This window comes from Branchiostoma floridae, chromosome 9 (genome assembly GCF_000003815.2).
Source record: "Branchiostoma floridae strain S238N-H82 chromosome 9, Bfl_VNyyK, whole genome shotgun sequence".
NCBI classification, from domain to species: domain Eukaryota; kingdom Metazoa; phylum Chordata; class Leptocardii; order Amphioxiformes; family Branchiostomatidae; genus Branchiostoma; species Branchiostoma floridae.
In genome coordinates this window covers 17448764-17466689 of record NC_049987.1, presented here as the reverse complement: position 1 = coordinate 17466689, position 17926 = coordinate 17448764, and the positions used below count along the sequence as shown (strand labels likewise).

General features: G+C 40.7%; 2 protein-coding genes and 1 non-coding gene across 3 annotated transcripts in view; all 3 read left to right on the top strand.

The window, feature by feature from the left end:
• Window positions 1–2269, top strand: part of LOC118422238 (CD209 antigen-like protein E) — a 4415-nt gene extending 2146 nt beyond the window's left edge. Inside the window, exons 3-5 of the mRNA XM_035829756.1 lie at window positions 117–318; window positions 929–1345; window positions 2253–2269. Of these exons, the coding sequence (XP_035685649.1) occupies window positions 117–318; window positions 929–1345; window positions 2253–2269 (636 nt within the window). The remainder of the gene's footprint in view (window positions 1–116; window positions 319–928; window positions 1346–2252) is intronic.
• Window positions 2270–4271: 2002 nt separating this feature from the next.
• On the top strand, window positions 4272–16387 carry LOC118423590 (polyamine oxidase 1-like). Its single transcript, XM_035831804.1, has 10 exons — window positions 4272–4410; window positions 8154–8372; window positions 8520–8627; window positions 9424–9560; window positions 10585–10800; window positions 11318–11525; window positions 12048–12210; window positions 13762–13912; window positions 14524–14676; window positions 15126–16387. The coding sequence occupies exons 1-10, from the start codon at window positions 4390–4392 to the stop codon at window positions 15313–15315; spliced, it is 1566 nt and encodes a 521-aa protein (XP_035687697.1). The 5' UTR covers window positions 4272–4389; the 3' UTR covers window positions 15316–16387.
• Window positions 16388–17723: 1336 nt separating this feature from the next.
• On the top strand, window positions 17724–17809 carry Trnay-gua. The gene is given in 2 exon segments: window positions 17724–17760; window positions 17774–17809. It is a non-coding gene; the product is annotated as a tRNA-Tyr (tRNA).
• The last annotated feature ends 117 nt before the right edge of the window (window positions 17810–17926 follow it).

The following is a 17926-nucleotide window of genomic DNA, read 5'->3' as shown; positions in this document are numbered from 1 at the left end:
AGCGTACTGCTAGAGTGTATTACCTCTCTGTCCTGTTTTGTACTTTGATGTTGAATTTAAAAAAAAAAAGATTTTGAAACAAAATGTGATGTTGACACATTCCGTTGCACCTACAGACACTGCAAATGCCAGGGGACTTTACAGAAGGTGTAAAAAAAGACGGGAAAGCCCCGGAAAAGCAAACGAACCTTCCCATCCTGACAGACATCCCAGAGAGTGAGAATCTGCAGCGCCTGGAGAAAATTGATACTAATATCAAAAACCAGCAAAACAAACCAGAGAAAGCACATCCTACAACTGCCACCAGCCGACCTTTCTGTAAGAATATTTTTGTTATAACAATTTTGTGGGCAAACGTTTTAAGTTTCTTATGACATTTTACGATCCTTGGATGGATAGATTATTAATAAATGACATGGGAATCAAACTTGAAACACAAATGGCGAAAGCTTACAAAGTTTATGAGAATGTTGTAACTTGATGGCTAATGAAAATTTTGCACGTACAAATCTAAAGCTGTTATCCACATTTTGTAACTCTGGCATCTAAATGTTTCACACACACACACACGCGCGCGCGCGCGCACACACACACACACACACACAAACATACCTGCATTGACACACACACACGTGCATGCACACGCACGCACGCACGCACGCACGCACACACATACATACACGCATACACAAACATAATTACACAGTCACACACACACATATACACACGCACACACACGCACACACACGCATACACACCCAAACTCGCATATAAACCCACATATGTATATAGCATTACATACACACAAACACACAGACAGACAGAAGGTCTGTTTTGTGCCAGGTGGTTGCCAAGCCAGTTTCGGCTAGTACTGTACATGTTTTTCGACTGTGACCAAGTTAAGTTATATACGGGTCCTATTTTACAGCCTTCTGCCCAAACGACTACCAGAAGTACCGCGAAGTCTGCTACAAACCGTTTGAAACACGTAAGCAGTTCCGAGAGGCGGCTGCTGCCTGTGTCGCCGACGGAGGCACCCTCGCCATGCCCCGTGATGCCGGCATCAACGCCTTCCTCATCTCCCTCATCGATTCAGCCAAGTTCAAGTTCGCCAAGTTCTGGTTCGGCTTGCACAGTCAGCGGGAAAACGGGAGGTGGGAGTGGATAGACGGAACCCCACTGGGGACCAACTTCAGCATGTGGGGAGAGGGACAACCCAGTAACAACGGAACAGGGCACCAGCGCTGTGTCCTGTACATGTACTGGCGAGTCTACAATGACATCAACTGGAATGACTATGGGTGTACCGGCCGACGTAATTTCATCTGCCAAATCATACCGTCAGGTTCGTATCATTTTAACAGCTGTAGAAAGAGACACAAATTAATTAATAGAAATTGGAAATCGATCATCAACTTTAAAATAAGCAGATGCCTTGCCAATGTTTCATTTGAAAAAATGAGAGTTCCACGACGTCAAACTTTCACTAAATGACGTTAACATTTTCGAGTGAGTTATGATGAATGTATCTCTTCTGATTATGCAAATAAGGGGCTCATTCAGTTAATGTCACCTTCTGTACTCAAATAGCATATGTTGTTCAACGTATTTGACTCTTGTCTTAGCTATTGTGGTATTCCTTCATTAATTATGTGAGCAAGGCCCCGATTTGCTTAATTTATGTCCAATAATGTTCACTTTTGTTTAATTTTTAATGGGAATTTCGTTCTTGCGACGTGTCACAATAATAAAATTCCCATCATTTAACACCATAGAATGAAAGTATTTTCTCGTTGATTAAGGAAACTAGGTCGCTATTTGTATAGTTGATATCAATCGGTATTCCTATTTTTCTCATTTACATATGTGACGTGTTTGAGAGTCCTAGCTAACCATGGAATGCAATGGATTTATATATTTCCTTGTTGATTATGAATATGACTCTTGATTTGCATAATTCAAATTCAATCCTGTAAATCATCAGTTTAGATATCTACATACCAAAGATCAACCCGTTCTTGTTGGTCATTCTCCTTCAAAGCCGGAAATAAAGATCCCCCTAGTAATTAAAAAAAAGCCACCAGTGGGCCCAAACGCACAGCACACTTTCTGTCCCAACACACACACATACACACATACACATACACACACACAGACACGCCCAGAAATGTTAAGAAAACTTAGTAGAAGCGGTACATTAATGTGCATTTACTAACTGAAACCTATCTTTTTTTTTAATTTACCTTCCACAGATACCCAAAACAAGTAATCACCTGTTCAAGCCTTCACAGCATTACCAAACTCGAGGTCAATTGAGACAAATACTTAATGCATACTTTTGGCTAATATTGTACGTCAGTATAGCGTGACTATTGTTGTAGAAAGATAGTACGTGTTGTAAAAATGTTATCAACAATTTTATTTCTATTCTTATCTATTTGCCTGGAACTTGGCTCAAATCAGGATGCGTACTTCAATCGAGAAAATGCGGTAGTTTTATTTTACAACAACGTCTGGCTACTGCACCTTTCTTCGTCTAATCTGTTAAGTAACACTCCGATATAAGACAACAGCTATGCTGGCCTATAGCACATACTGTCAACTAGTCCGTACCTATGACCAGGGACGTTATAACGCCCTTGCTATGACATTACGTCGTTAGCCTAGTATGTTACCAGATTATACTTCTTATGACTTTTATATGCACCATATAACAAGTATACAAATAAACATAGTTCACATCAATCACGTTTTACCATCACCGTATTTATATGTTGGAAGGGATTATTGACTTCGCTTATATAGCTGCTACATTGTTGCATGTCGATGCATTTTTCTGTCAACCTTCGGGACCAACATTGCACATCCGTCGACCTTCGCTAGGAGTGCTGATTCAATTACTCTGATTATTCTTCGCGAAGGGTGTGTGCGTGAGTGTAAAGAAGGCCGTCTACACCAGCCGACACTTAACAGAGACGGGGGCCGATACCGCTTGCCAGGCATCTACGATTATTTACTCGAGTCACGTGTCCCTAGGTCACGTGCTCAGAGTAATTGAATCACCACTCCTGACGAAGGTCGACGGATGTGCGACGGAAAATTCGATGTGAGCAAATTCTTGTGTTGAATGACGGTGAAAAAACTTCAATTAAGATAATCATGATAGACAAGTCCAAGTCTCTGCATGCAGCGCGCCAGCAGTGTGCCATAAACAGGATTCACTTCGCCTCAGAAGAGCATTGCCAATGTTCGGGTTCAAGTATTAGCCTTTGTATAAAACTGGAGGGTTTGTTTACAGATAGAGTAAGGGTGTCTCAAATTGCGATTTGCACAGTGTAACGTTGCATGAATAAATGCTGGCAAACATGTGGAACAAGTGTCAGTTAACTTTGCTTGCTGGAGGAGGGCAATGTCACCGTGACGTCCTTTGTTTTGTCGGCATGGTCCTTTGTTTTGTCGGCATGTCAGCTGCTACCACGCCAGTTTAGTACAAGGACCGCTATAAGGAGCGACTCACAGGCGACACAAGTGCAACTAACATGAGGAGCTTTATTCCAACATGGCGGTACTCTACGAGTCGGTGGTCGGACTCCACTATAGGACGGAACCAACTTAACATAGGGGTGTTAGTCTAACTAAATACAACATAAACCAACATAGGTGGCGCTCAGGCATGTAAATGAATGCAATAAACTTTTCTTCATATGGCCGTTCATAGTTCCAAATACCTGTCACACACAAAGTCTTTGGCCGACCCCCGTCCGCCGACCACTGCCTGGTTTTGCCTATTTTTCTCGTGCAATGACTCTAATTTAGAACTATCATTGAACGGCAACTATTCGTCTGAACGTCAAGGTTTTATTTTTGTAAACTTTTGTAGTCCCTCTGTCATAGTACACATTCGGAGTTCGAAAGTTCACTGTAAGTGTTTGAGCGTCAACTAGTCGTCTGACCTCATACACGAGGAATGTTCTAATTTGTAAGGTGCATTCAAAGGCCGTCAGATCAGATTTCAGGCTGTTACGCACACAATGAGCGTAAAAGAAGTCAACCACATTTCTTTAAAAAACATTAACATGATACATTCTTGATTATGGTCTTTACCAAACTTGTGCAAAGTGCATCTGTGGAAGTTTTTTTTCCGTCGGCAGAAATACATGTTTACATTTTGTCATCAAAGTGTGTCATTGTCCCGAGTGTAGGTAACGACTTCAACAAATGTGTCTGTGGTGCATGAAAAACTCCGTTGCGAGATCAAGTTCAAGCTAACAAAACAAGCTAATTGTCAAATGCCAACGGTTTACGTGGGCGTTGCAATTTGTAACCAGCGCCATTTTTCTTCTCCGTGCTGTAGCTTCACACAGCTAAAGGCAAGACTGGTCACTCTTTATGATAACAGCTGAGTTCAAGGTACGTTTTACAGCATTGCATTCTTTTTTGCAGCTATTTGAGAAAAAGACAACTTCGTCCGAAAGAAACGATGTACGGCTCAAATTAGCCTACATCAAAACAAGTTTGCTACGCCAATTGTTTAAAGCCAGCGTCATACAAGCTGGAAAATAGACACTCGACGAGTTTTCGAAGACATTCAGGGTAGCGTGTGTTGTCCAGTGGTTAGCGGCCTTGCCTCTGTAAAAAACCGATTTTTCTTATTGGACCGGTCCAGAAAACCGGACCTGAAAAAAATCGGTGAACCGGATGTTGGACCTATTGGAAAATGAGCAGATTATATGATCAGGCATTCGCACGTTTTGGGGCTTACCGGTCGAGGAAAATAACAAGAACGAAGCGGAACATAGTCTACAGTCATTTCTACCAAGTTAATAGTTACAGTCAATAGTACAGAGGCCTTGTAGGATTTTAAAACGGCAGTGGTAGTCGAATCTCCACAAAACAGATGTCTTTTTTGCAAAATTGACCATTATTTTGAGTATTGTCCATTCACAAGTTCTCACGTACTGAATCAGGTCCATGTTCAGGTCCAAATCTGGACCTGATACTCTGGACCTGGACCGAACCTGGACCTGAATTTTCTGTACCGGTACCCACTCCTACTCTGGAAGTGGAAGCCGTGAGTTCGATCTCGGCTGTGTCGCTCACCCGGCAAAACAAACTACGGTACCGGAAATGGTTGCAGTCCCTAAGACATTAAACCAGGGTTCACTGTGCCTTTTAAAAAACAAGAAAAATTTACCCAGTACAATGAACCTGTAAATACTTTACATAGTGTCTCCCCTCTTTGCTACGACCAGTGGAAGAGCTCTTCAGCGAGCTAAACTGTTTCGAGATCACTTTCATTTTCTGCATGAATCTGCATGAAATGAGTATACAGGCTTTTCATTTGACGTCATCTGCGCCATGTTGGACTACATCGTACGTCTGTTAAGGTCGAAGCCCACAGTATGGTAACGTATTACGTAGGGGTAAAAAGTAGTGCGGCCGAAATCTGGAAGCGCCTGTAAACACCGTTACGTGAAAGACAGCGGGGGATGAGCTTTGCTATATGGTAGTATAACAAGTCGACTTTCAGGTGGTATGTGTAAGATTTTGATGTTTGTCCATTTGGTGTATAAATGCGCGTGACCTTTACAGCTGCCTGCCCCTGTGAGTCGGCTGCAGTTCCGCATGACCCCGCATGACCCAATTTAAAAGAAGGCTTTAAAAAATTCAAAACGACAACTTTTTCTGTTTTTCAATTATTTTGGTAGGTTATACCCTCGACTTCAACATATTAGTTTGTCATGGTTGAAAACTGCACCCTGCTATGATTTTATCAGCGTCGATGCCAGACACCTTGTGGTCCTTAACTATAGAAATCCCCATAGGCCGAAAACTGTGTTCTGCTACCTTTTAACCACAAGAAGATGCTAACTGCTTAATTCAATTACCCGCCAACATGCTCGTCGGAGGATTCAAATTATATCAATAAGACGGCAATGAAAAGCCTGTATCCTTGCTATTCTAGATCTCTATTTCATTTATTACAAAGAACCTCCCCAAGAATTTCAACAACTGACTTCCCTATTTTCATTTTACCATTTTGGAATCTGCACTATGGAGACAGGAGCGTTAACGTATATATAAATGTACTGTAATCATTGAGATTTTCGAGTTGGTTTTATGTCCGCGGTTGTCGCTGTAACCGCTTCACCACTACCTCAAACCACCTGCGCCTCCATTATTGTCTAGTACGTGACTTGAGATTCCGGTTCGGAATTTGTTGTGACCAGGGAAATAGTCCGTGAAAGAAATAGCAAATCATAGGTCTCCCCCTTAGTTTTGGCCCCCAATTTTTCGGCTACCACTATAACAGTGCATAATCTTTTTTATTTCCCCAAAAGCCCGTTCTTTTTTTTTCGTAGCGTTTTTCGGTGCGGTAGATTTGGTCGTCCGGCGAACACTTCCTGGTATTTGTGCGCGATAGTGGTAACGCGGTTTCGTCGCCTGATTACCCATATCGTACGTTCTATGAGCGTTCTGGGTGTTTTAAATAGCGCCATCGGAGCTCACGGAAAACGTATCCTGTAAGTGGCAGGCTGACTGGTGGCTTTTGGTTCCTCAGTGGGCAGGGGTGCCACTCCCTGACCACGAACCCTGCCGGATGACGGCGACTACCCGCCATACAGACATACCAATTCTGTCTAAAAGGATGTGTCTTGTATTGTGTTTAAAAGTAGTAGATCGCGTTGTCGTGTGCTTGTATTTTAAAAGCATGGGAAGGAAGAAAGGGGAAACATGTTTCCAAGTCTTGTGGTCACAAACAGACTCAGACTAAGAGCCCCAGTCAATATTTCAGAGACACTTTTCAAGAAAACCTTCCTGCATGTCACACTCCACATCCTTTCATGCCATGGGCTCTCCAACAAACTATAGACGTTTCATAATTGCGGTCTATATACACACACTCTTGTTTTTCTTTTTTCTTTCTTTATTCGCACATAATAGCATGGCTTAAAAACAAATGTGTATACAAAGATGAAGAACATGCGGGGGGTTAGCAGAAGCCTATGTGGCTTTTCTTTGGCCTCCCCCAGAAATAAGTTGCAGAAATAATAATTATACATAATTAAAGTGAACGAAAAATGCACATAACATAAGTTGAAATCATCATGTGAAATACACTAATGGACTGGAAGTTGTATTACAAATGATCAAATGAAATAATAAATACAAAACAAAATAGACAAAACATATACAAGTAACTTGGGATTTGAGAAAAAAGGTAGGATCTCTAAGTGTTAAGAATCATTAGCTATCAACTACCAAAATCAACCAAAAACTGATATGAAAAACAAGGAAACAAGGAAATCAAACAAATCAGGTAAAAGTTATGCTTGGGTGTGTGATGCAATCAATCTTAACAAGCTTTTTGAACCTGGATAATGATAAGCAGCATTGTTGGACTTGACTTAAATTATTCCAGATGGTGGGGCCTCTAAATTTTATTGTGTGTTGTTTTAGACAAGATTTTGCTTTAACTGGTCTTAAAAGATTCTGCTGTCTTGTGTAGTGGTGGTGAAAATCTGAATTTGAATTGAAATTAAAAAGACATCTAAATTGCTGTGGTAGGAAAGAACTATTGTGAACAATTTTATGTACAAATATGGCAACTTGAAATTTGTTGATATCAAATAATTGTTGAAGACAGAATTTCAACTAGTGGCTAGCTATCACAGCTTCATTTCATTCATTTACAACTTCTTGCAAAAACGAGACAATGCAATATTGACATAATTTTCTGAAGTATTAGCTTGTATAATATTTACTAGATTGTTTATGCTGTTACATTAGATAGGTTTAGATTAGTTGTAGTTGTTAGACTTTCGCAATAGTACATAATTCAACTCCCATGCAACATACGATCGCGTAATTCCACCAGGTGCCATTATACCACCACCTCAAAAAACGTTGTTATAGAGGCCTTCTCAAGATTGTCTTCAACACCTAAATATCTGAGTTGTATTACATTTACGAAAGCTATCATTCGGTATTTAAGACAATCTTGAGAAGACCTCTATACTAACATTTTCATTTCACGTGGCGGTATTATGGCACCTGGTGGAATTATGATAGTCGATGTTATACACAGATTGCCATACATTGTACCTGTTACAATTGTCGAGCAATAAAGTTCTTCTTTCTTCTTCTAATAGGATTGCACCACAATGAAGGGGGCCATAGCCATGATGCTGGTTGCCATGACAACTGTTAGTTGTAAGCAGTTGTCGAAAAGAGCTACAGATGAGCGGAAAGTCGTGATTGTCGGGGCGGGCATCGCTGGCATTGCCGCCGCCAAAACTCTTCATGAGAACGGGGTGGACGATTTCGTCATTCTGGAGGGGTCAGACCGGATTGGTGGAAGGATGAAACAGGTAACGAACGGTTTTCTTGTTGTTCCACGATGATTGTTGCCTTTAAACTGTTTGATGCTGCTATGGTTTTTCCATTTGTAGGTGGAGCTCGGTGTTTCATTTTACCACATGTTACCACTGTCTTTTGCAATTTTGAATTTATTTCAGGTGGAATTCGGAGGAGTTAAGGTTGAAGTGGGGGCCAACTGGGTGCACGGTCGTAGTAACAACAACCCAATCTGGGAGCTGGTGCAGAAGTACAGCATCTCAGGAAAGGTAACATTATTGTTTTATCACTCTAGATTTCTTAGCTTTTATTTTTTTGACATCAGAAAAACGGGTGAATCTTGTATCCGTTAACAAAACAAGAGTTCAGAGATCTCATATCTCCATGAAATGTTATGATTATGCAAATGACTTCCACAGCCACATAATCTATGCTTAGTTATGTGTACCTTTAATTAATCTACACGGGTCCAGTGTTGACATTCCAATCATTTACTGAACCACAGATTCAGAAGAAGTATGGCACTTTTGCATTGATTACGCAAATTAGGTTTATTTGCATAATTGGTATATATAATGTTCCACTTTTCACAAACAACGGTTATCGTCATTGGAAGATTTTGCAAAAAATGCCCCTGCAGTTCCAGAGCAAGCTGCAAGGAGGCCCGAACATGCACCATTTCTTTCTTAAATCACAAGCTATCTGTCACCAAAAAATCAACATCATAGCAAGACTAGATCAAAAGGTAAAAAAAAAACGAAAATTGTGCTGCAGTACCAAGCTCAGACACCAGGAGGCCCAAAATTTAGCTTGGCCTTCGTCTTTTCAACATCTACCCACATACCAAATGCCATTGAGATCCGTTTAGAGGTTCTTCACAAATATAGTATTTGCTAAGTGTACGTCCTATTTACTGTTAACCACCCTTGTCATGGGATGGTGGTATAAGATGCTTTTAAATCCAGACTACTTAGTTTGGAAGGGAATTTGCTCGGATATATGCCACGATTAGAGTGGTAAGTTAATTAACGTAACTACAAGCGTTACATTATACACGTGTACTAGGAATCCAACTACGATGACTTCGTCGTTCGCAACAAAACAGGAAATGACGTAACCGACCAGGCGGAGGCACAGACTGAGAGGCTGTCAACAGCACAAGATTATCTGGAAAATTGGAGGGGACAGATTCGCAACGACACGTGATTATGATTTTTTTTTAAATTTAACCAGTGTACCAATTAGCATGATATATGTAATCGTGCAAGACGGATTTCACTCTTGATTTGATTCTAACACTTTTTAGTGCAAGGGCTACAACCTACTACACTGTTTGTTGATCTTAAGATGTGATTTGAACTCACTCGAGCCACCCTTTTTGAAGAGTTGTCTCAAGGTTTTAAAACAGGTTCCTTAGAAATTCAACTCTCTACAGCTAGCAGAACTATTGAAAACAAGTGCTTTTAAAAAGGCTGGCATTTTGCCAAGGTTTGCGTATGTGAACGTTTTTTTCTAGTTATTAGAATGTTTTATAAATAGAAAAAGAGTAACTAAACCTGATATGGTCGCATGGAGAGATTCACAAATATGCAAATGAGGTACGTCCAGGAAATTAAAATGAATATGTTTAGTGAAACTTTTTATCATGCAGCTTGTATGCAATTATTTTCAAGAAAATCAGTTTCTTCTCGTGTAATTATGTGATATAGATGTTGTATGGGCATTTTAAGGAAAGTTAGAACGACATATAGTTAGAGACATTAAATGTTTTATGTAATACATGTCTGTTCGTTCATTCAAATATCCCAACAGCGGAAAAATGCAGAACTATAACAGAAGGTCCCAAATGTTCTGGTCAAAAGACAAAAGCATTGTTTACTAGTACTTTAATGGATGTAAAAAAAATAAAAAAAAGAAAGTTGACAAATTTTCCGTCCACGGAATCGGCCCCGAAGCGTTGGTTTACAACGCGTAAACTTTACCACTGAGCTAGTTCCAGCATATTATCAGGGCTTGTTTTAACAGGTATACAAATGCATGGCATAGATTGGACAGGTCCGCTCATTCCAAGATTCCAACATCTCAACATCACAACAGCGAATACTCTAGCGACAAGGCATTTTGCGACTGCAAGTCGCAAAATGCAAAAAGGATATGATGTTGTACCTAGCTTTTACATTATTTCCTTTTTGCAGGATGATTCCTTTGTTGACTGTATCATTTCAGACTGCCAGACGTGTCATTGGAAGTCGCACTGAAACTGGGAGGCTGGAAGGCAAAGACCCCACTGGAGAGGATCCTAGAGTATTTTGACTATGAGTTTGAATACGCGGACCCAGCGGAAGTGACATCACTAAACAACACCGGACGGGTTGCCGAAGACTTCTCGGATGAGGACTACTTCGTCACTGACCAACGAGGTTTTGGACATATTGTTGACAGGTATGACGTAATCTCATGTCTTGGTTTAAGTACTTCACTGTCATCAAACAGGATAATTCGACAAGCTATCAATGACTTTCTTTGCCGTACGGAACCAGTTGTTCGTATACTTCTTGTAAACATGTCGTGGACGTAGTATTTAGCCATACTAGTAGGTAGCCTTTGAGATTTTAGGACTGATGTGTGTTGAACGACAGCTGTTTTGTTTTACTTTGGAGATAATACAGCAAGAAATTGGATTGCAATTATGATTATAATATTTATTGTTTTCTGGACAACGAACAGTTTTCTTGGTAACGAACAGTTTTCTGGCTGTTATGAACAAGCCCTATGTTGTCACAAAAGTTATTAGATGCATTTTCACAGTTATTGGATGCAAAATGCATTGCATTTCGTAAAAGTCAGATAAATTTTTTCAAATTGCACTTCGTAATTCAGACATTTTCCTTAAGTAATTCAAATAATTCAAGATTATCAAAGCTATAATTTCAATAGTTGCTTTCTTTTAATTTTCCAGGTTGTCAAACGAGTTTTTGTCACCAAACGACCCCCGCCTCCAGTTGAACAAAGTGGTCGAGACGGTGAACTGGACGGATCATACGGAAGTAACGTTTACTACCACGGACGGGTCCATCTACCGAGGGGAGTACGGACTCATGACTGTCAGTATCGGCGTGCTGGAGAACGAAGTTATCGACTTCATACCTGATCTACCTGACTGGAAGGTGGGGAGTCAGTCTTCATCATACTCACTCTCTGACACATTCACTCACTCACTCATTGCACCAATTCACTCACTCACTCACTCACTTGCTCACTCGCTCGCTCACTCACTCACTCACTCACTCACTTGCTCACTCGCTCGCTCACTCACTCATTCGCTCGCTCACCCACTCGCGCACTCACTCACTCATTCACTCAATCACTTACTCGCTCACTCGCTAAAAATACCAACCTACTCACTCTATCTCCCACTAGCCTGACTAAAATCGCGCTCCTAGCGGCCGACCCTACAATTCCCGCACCCAAGGTCATCAACCCCAGCCAGCGAGAGATTGTGGAAACAAAGGCTACTCTCCCACCAACTCACTCATTATTCGCTCACCCACTCACCTATTGATATATATTGATATCCGTTACATCACCATTGAAGTTTAAATCTTGAGATTTCAATCGTTTTATGTTGTCGAACAGTACACTTCATCTTTTTCTCCTTTTACCTTGATGCTAACTGCCTCCATCCACAGGTTGAGGAGATCTACCAGTTTCGGATGGGACAACACTGCAAGATTTTCCTGAAGTTTCCACACAAGTTCTGGGATGACAGCGAATACATTATGTATGCAGGGTCATTTTGGCCCCAGTATGCCATATGGCAAAACCTTGAGGCACCAGGGTTCTTCCCAACTGGTTAGTGTGACGATAGAGTTCCACATATGTCTTTGAATAAAATCTGCACACGATCATATAACATACATTCTCATAATTCCACCAGGTGTCATTATGACGCCATCTCAAATAACGTTGTTATAGAGGCCTTCTCAAGATTGTTTTCAACACCTACATATCTGGATTGTATTACATTTAAGATATTTAACATTCGGTGTTCAGGACAATCTTGGGGAGACGTCTTTACTAACGTTTTTTAGGTGGCGGTATAATGACACCTGGTGGAATTGTGATAGTCTATGTTACATCAAAACGGACTACATATCCTGAGCAGATATTTATTCCGTATTTGTACTTTTGTGATAATTTGTGCGTGACTGACTTTGACTGTATAAAAACTGTAAATGAATTTGAGCTATTGAAATTTTCTGTGTCTTTTTTTTTTCGAAATTTTGAAATCTGGACCCTTTGAAACGCCATAGTTCCTGCATTTCAGGGGCTCTCTGGTGTTTGACTTCGTGAATATAATGGGTTATGAAGAATTTCTTGGTAACGCTTAACGGTGAATTCAGGATAACAAATAACGCCTTTAAGCGTATATAATATATTGATCGTTTTAATTCAACGTTAAAACGTTGAATTAAAACGACCAATAACGCTTCACAAATAATATACAGATAACGCTTAACGTTGAATAAGAGCGGATCGCTAATAACGATTAACGGTGAATTAAAATGGCTCGTAACGCTTAACGGAAAAAGGCATGCAGACCATTTGACGTACTGGGATAACCAAATGCAGTTTTTGATAAGTGTGGTGGGTTCTTTCACATGCTCGAGAAATAGCACTCTCCTAAGGCACAGAACTTCCGGCCTCACGTCCCATCCGATAGCATGTACATAACCAAATCTCACCAAGCGGAGGCACGTTGGAGGCACTGTTGATTTCGACAACACAAACGTGCCTTCAAGGTGACTCCAACGAAATCCAACGTGCCTCCAACGAAAACCCGACGTACTTCCAACGAAATCCAACGTGCAACCAACAAAGGCAGTGTTTAAAAAAATTTTAAAAACCAACGCAAGTGGTAAAATGCCTCCGCAGTGCCTCCATCGTGCCTTCACCATGACAGTAACAAGAAGCAAATATCAAGTATCATAAGTGAATACCCTTTTATATTTTCTAATCAATCTCTTTTGTGATGCATCTTAAACATTTTTGATAACTTGACAACGCTGCGATTTTCAATAACCCGTTCATCTGCACTTGAGACGCAACAGTGCCTCGCGTCAGTGAGAGTGCAAGAGAAAAGTGGCTAAAGTAGCGCAAAAGTGCATTCGTGAACAAACTCCGCAGTGCCTCCAACGTGCCTCCACTTGGTGAGATAGTCCCGCTCATTTTTGCTCATTTTCAAGGAGGAAATATGTGCAAAGTGCCATTCCCAAGGGGCTGTCAGGAAATCGAACCCGGAACATTTATAGAAGTTTTAATCTTTATTCAATTTGTCATTTACCATAACCACAATGTCAACATATTACCAAGGCATATACATGCATATAATTCTTCCACCAGGCACGAATATTCTGATGGTTTCAGCCTTGGCCAACGAGGTACAAGCGATTGAACTTCAGTCTGACGAGGAGACCAAACAGGAGGTGATGGCTGTCCTGAAGAACATGTACGGCGACAACATCCCTGAACCGGAGAGCATCCTCGTACCCAGGTCTGGACTTGTCCCGTTCCTGTTTCATGAACTATATGATACAGTGAGGAAATATTGCCTGGTTAGAATATAGAAATATATATTGTTTACATTACAACATGGCCACTACCCCTTAGCCAATCAGAGCCCTGTGTTTATATCCCCATAGTGCAGAAAAGTGTGGTACTATGAAAAATGTGAGCTACTATGAACTCATTTGCATAAAATAGAACCACACATTTTTCATAGCACCATACTTTTTCTGCACCGCTGTCTGGCTCTCATATCTCTGATGACCCACCAGATCGTATTTTGCTTGTCTAGGTCATTTATTGGCCTACAAAGTTAATTCAATTAGGCATGCCCATCTATCAAAGAAGAGAGGTACAGCCTACAAAGGTAATTCAAGCAGGCTTTGACAATTAGGTATGCCCATCTAAGAAGAGAGGTACTCTTTGAATATAATGTGATGTCCTATAAAGAGACAATTTGAATATAATGTGATATCCTATAAAGAGACAATTTCAATATAATGTGATATCCTGAATATGAATTATGCTTGATTCAACAACTTTTTCTAACTTTGATAGTTACGGCTGTTTACCTCTGTCCTACTGCTTCTTTGTCTCTAGATGGCTGACTGACCCACTGTTCTTTGGTGCCTACTCCAACTGGCCTGTTCACGTGAATACGCAAGATTTTGAGAAGCTGGCGGCACCTGTCGGACGCTTGTACTTCGGAGGAGAGGCAACACACGCAAAATACAACGGGTACCTGCAAGGAGGGTGAGTTGAAAACTTGAGAATATTGAACATTATCTGGCACAGCACACGAAGAGCAGAATGTAACGTTGTAAATCTGGTAAAAACGAGCTAGGCCACTAAAGAAATTCGCGTTTTAAAGAATATCGTGTAATTTATTTTTATGTAATCTTAGTACTTATATCAAAAAGCTATCTGCCACCAAAAAAACAAGACCACAGCATGTCCAAGACAAAAGATAAAGTTCTGCTGTACTACCAAGCTTAGGGGCACACACTGACATTGTCCTTCGTCTTCCTAAGACGTACCCAAATATCATCGTGATCCATACAAAAAAAAAAACACGAGAGAAGCACAGACAGACAAGAACACACAAAGAGACAAGTACACCGAAAACCGACAACAACACCTTTATTTCTCAAGGAGGTAAAAATGCTGCATTCAGTAATGCTAATGTCTTGTGTCAATGGTAGGTACCTTTCCGGGATTGACCAGGCCAATGTCATCCTCAACTGCATGCAGAATGGAATCTGCGAGTCTTACAAACCTGTCGTGAGCCGAGGAACGCCCGGAATTCCGGCTCCGGTCTTTGTAATCCTGGTCCTGCCACTGGTGGTAGCCATGTTTCTCGGACAAAGTGCCTCGACGATGATGATATATTGAAGAAATTTTGAAGTATATAGGGGTGTTCTTTTACCCAACTAGTTAATCTCACCTTAGCTGACGTTTCGATGCCTCTGAGCTGCTAACTGGAGTTCTGCTTCTTGCCGGTATATGAAGCCGATGTAGGTGGCGCTTTTGCGGCGAGAACACAACCCCGATCGTGGCTGAGTTTGTACCCCCCTCGTCACGGTTCATTTCTTATCGACAGTGCTTCTTTGATAAAGGGGGGGACGTACAAACTCAGCCACGTTTGGGATTGTGTTCTCGCCGCAAAAGCGCCACCTATACACCGGCTACATATATAGCGGCGAGAAGCAGATCTCCAGTTAAAAGCATTACGGAAGATGTCTGACAGGCATCGAAACAAGGTCAGATCAACTGGTTGCGTAAAGGATAACTCCTATATTATGATCTACCAACCTGATGAAATTATTTTCAGAAATTTTGAAGTGTGCCATCATGGCAGTGGTTGCTGTGTTAGAATGTGTATGTTTTACATGTCACAATTATTTACACGTGACTCAGCTTTTTGACTCACACAGCATATTATATATCACATATTCTGGAAATGGTGGTGGTTAATTTTTTAGGCTCGCCCCTTCCAACTCTTAAACGACTTTTTCTATGACCGCCAAATTTTGAGAGAATAATGTAGACGTGAATCTCCACCATCTTCATGAACGGCTCCCAATTCTTGTAAACATTTTTGATGGTCTCAGCTGTTGCCTGAAGAGTTTCAAATGTCATGACCAAAGTAAATTGACGAAGAAAATAACAAATTCGTATGGACGTCGTTAATTGGTATTTTGAAAAAAAATCATGTTTCGTTTTTTTTATGGTCAGGTAAAGCATCTAAAATTCAGTCCTAATTATGTTTTAAAATGACAATTGGTGAGAGACAAAATGCGCAAAAGAGTGCACTTCCGATCAATTTTCTTATTTGTGTATTGTCAAATAAGGACAATAAATCAGTAGAGTTACATTTGTACATAGATATGTTGTGACACTACGCTATCACACCAGTGTCACGTACATTATTGCACTTCTTAAATACAGGAATAAAAATACTCTGGTTGTGATATGATGTTTCGTTGATTCGATTCGTTTTATAAAATTTTTCCAACGAATTTCTTGTGCGTTTTGTTGTCTTGTATAAGTCATACTTTTACATTACCTATTGCATTTTGTTTCAATCATAAAATCAACGATCACACAAATCCAATTTTGGTCCCTGTAAATGTGGTATCTCACTGCACTTGGGGCACCGATGCGGTACTGCGGGGCTCTTTCACTGTGGTACTGTTGTGTTATTTTCGCCGATTTTGTAAAAATCTAGATATTGCGTAATACGTAAAAGTATGACTTAGAAGACATCAGAATATACAAAACGTAAGAAAATTCGTTTTTTATCTCTGAAATTCGTTGAGTGATCTTTCGAACCCCGCACTGTCGCACCGGTACCCCAAGTGCAGTGAGATACCACCTTAAGTGATTGCCGTCTGAAGGAAAATGGTCGTTCTGCCTTCAACTAGTAAGTTAGTACCTAGATGATCAATATAACTAAAAACAAAATTTGTCCCAACTAGGGCTGGGTATCGGTACAGCGTACCGGTACAAAACCGGTTTTTCTTATTGGACCGGTCCAGAAAAACCGGACCTGAAAAAATTAGGTGGACCGGATGTTGGACCGATTAGAAAATTAACATATTATTTGATCAGGCATTCACACGTTTTGGAGCTTGCAGTTGGAAGAAAATGACAAGAGTGAAGTAGAGTAGAGTTTATAGTAATTTCTACCAAGGTTTACATTCAATCGTACAGGTACATTTAGCGTTGTAGCATTTTAAAACGCCAGTGTATTAGTCTAATACTCCACCAAACAGATTTCTTTGTAGTGAAATGGACCATTGGTATGAGTCATACTGAATCAGGTCCAGGTTCAGGTCCGGACCTGGACCTGATCCTCTGGACCTGAACCGGACCTGGACCTGAATTTTCTGTACCGGTACCCAGCCCTAGTCCCAACCAATGTCATCGCAAGACAGCTTATCTCTCAATGAAGAAACACAAAGCAAAGCAAAGCACGCATGTACGTATGACATATCAGCAAGTGAACGTACTCCGTCTATTGTTGTTAATGACCTGCCAGGTCGCTTGCAACACCCCAAGGCTAGACTAGATACAAACAATGCAACATCATATACTAGTATTCAACTTTGAACTCTGTAGTGTCATTGTCATTTGCAAAGAATGCCAGAGGAAACATTCCGTAATAGCTTTCTAACTTTCCACTTCGTTAAAAATTCGCCCAAATGGCTGAATAAATGAGGTCCTCGGTTGAATGTGGACCATTACTTGACTAAATCTTCATAATATAATTAACAATGTAACTCCATTTGCATACAAATCCTTCGATAGCTCAGTTGGTAGAGCGGAGCACTGTAGTGGAGTCATTGGAATCCTTAGGTCGCTGGTTCGAATCCGGCTCGAAGGAGTTTTTTGTTTTGTTTTTGCGTCGTGCATGCTTTAGAAATTTTCAGCGAAACCTTTTCACAGTCTGTGAATTTATTTCTTTACTATTGCTGCAAACAAAATACCCTTCTGGTGTAAG

Bases quoted from the DNA above. Each gene is read 5' to 3' on its own strand.
- LOC118423590 (XM_035831804.1), top strand. From the start codon at position 4,390: ATGATAACAGCTGAGTTCAAG. The intron at 9,561-10,584 runs GTGATTATGATT...GTATCATTTCAG, and splicing joins GGACAGATTCGCAACGACAC to ACTGCCAGACGTGTCATTGG. The intron at 10,801-11,317 runs GTATGACGTAAT...TTAATTTTCCAG, and splicing joins TTTGGACATATTGTTGACAG to GTTGTCAAACGAGTTTTTGT.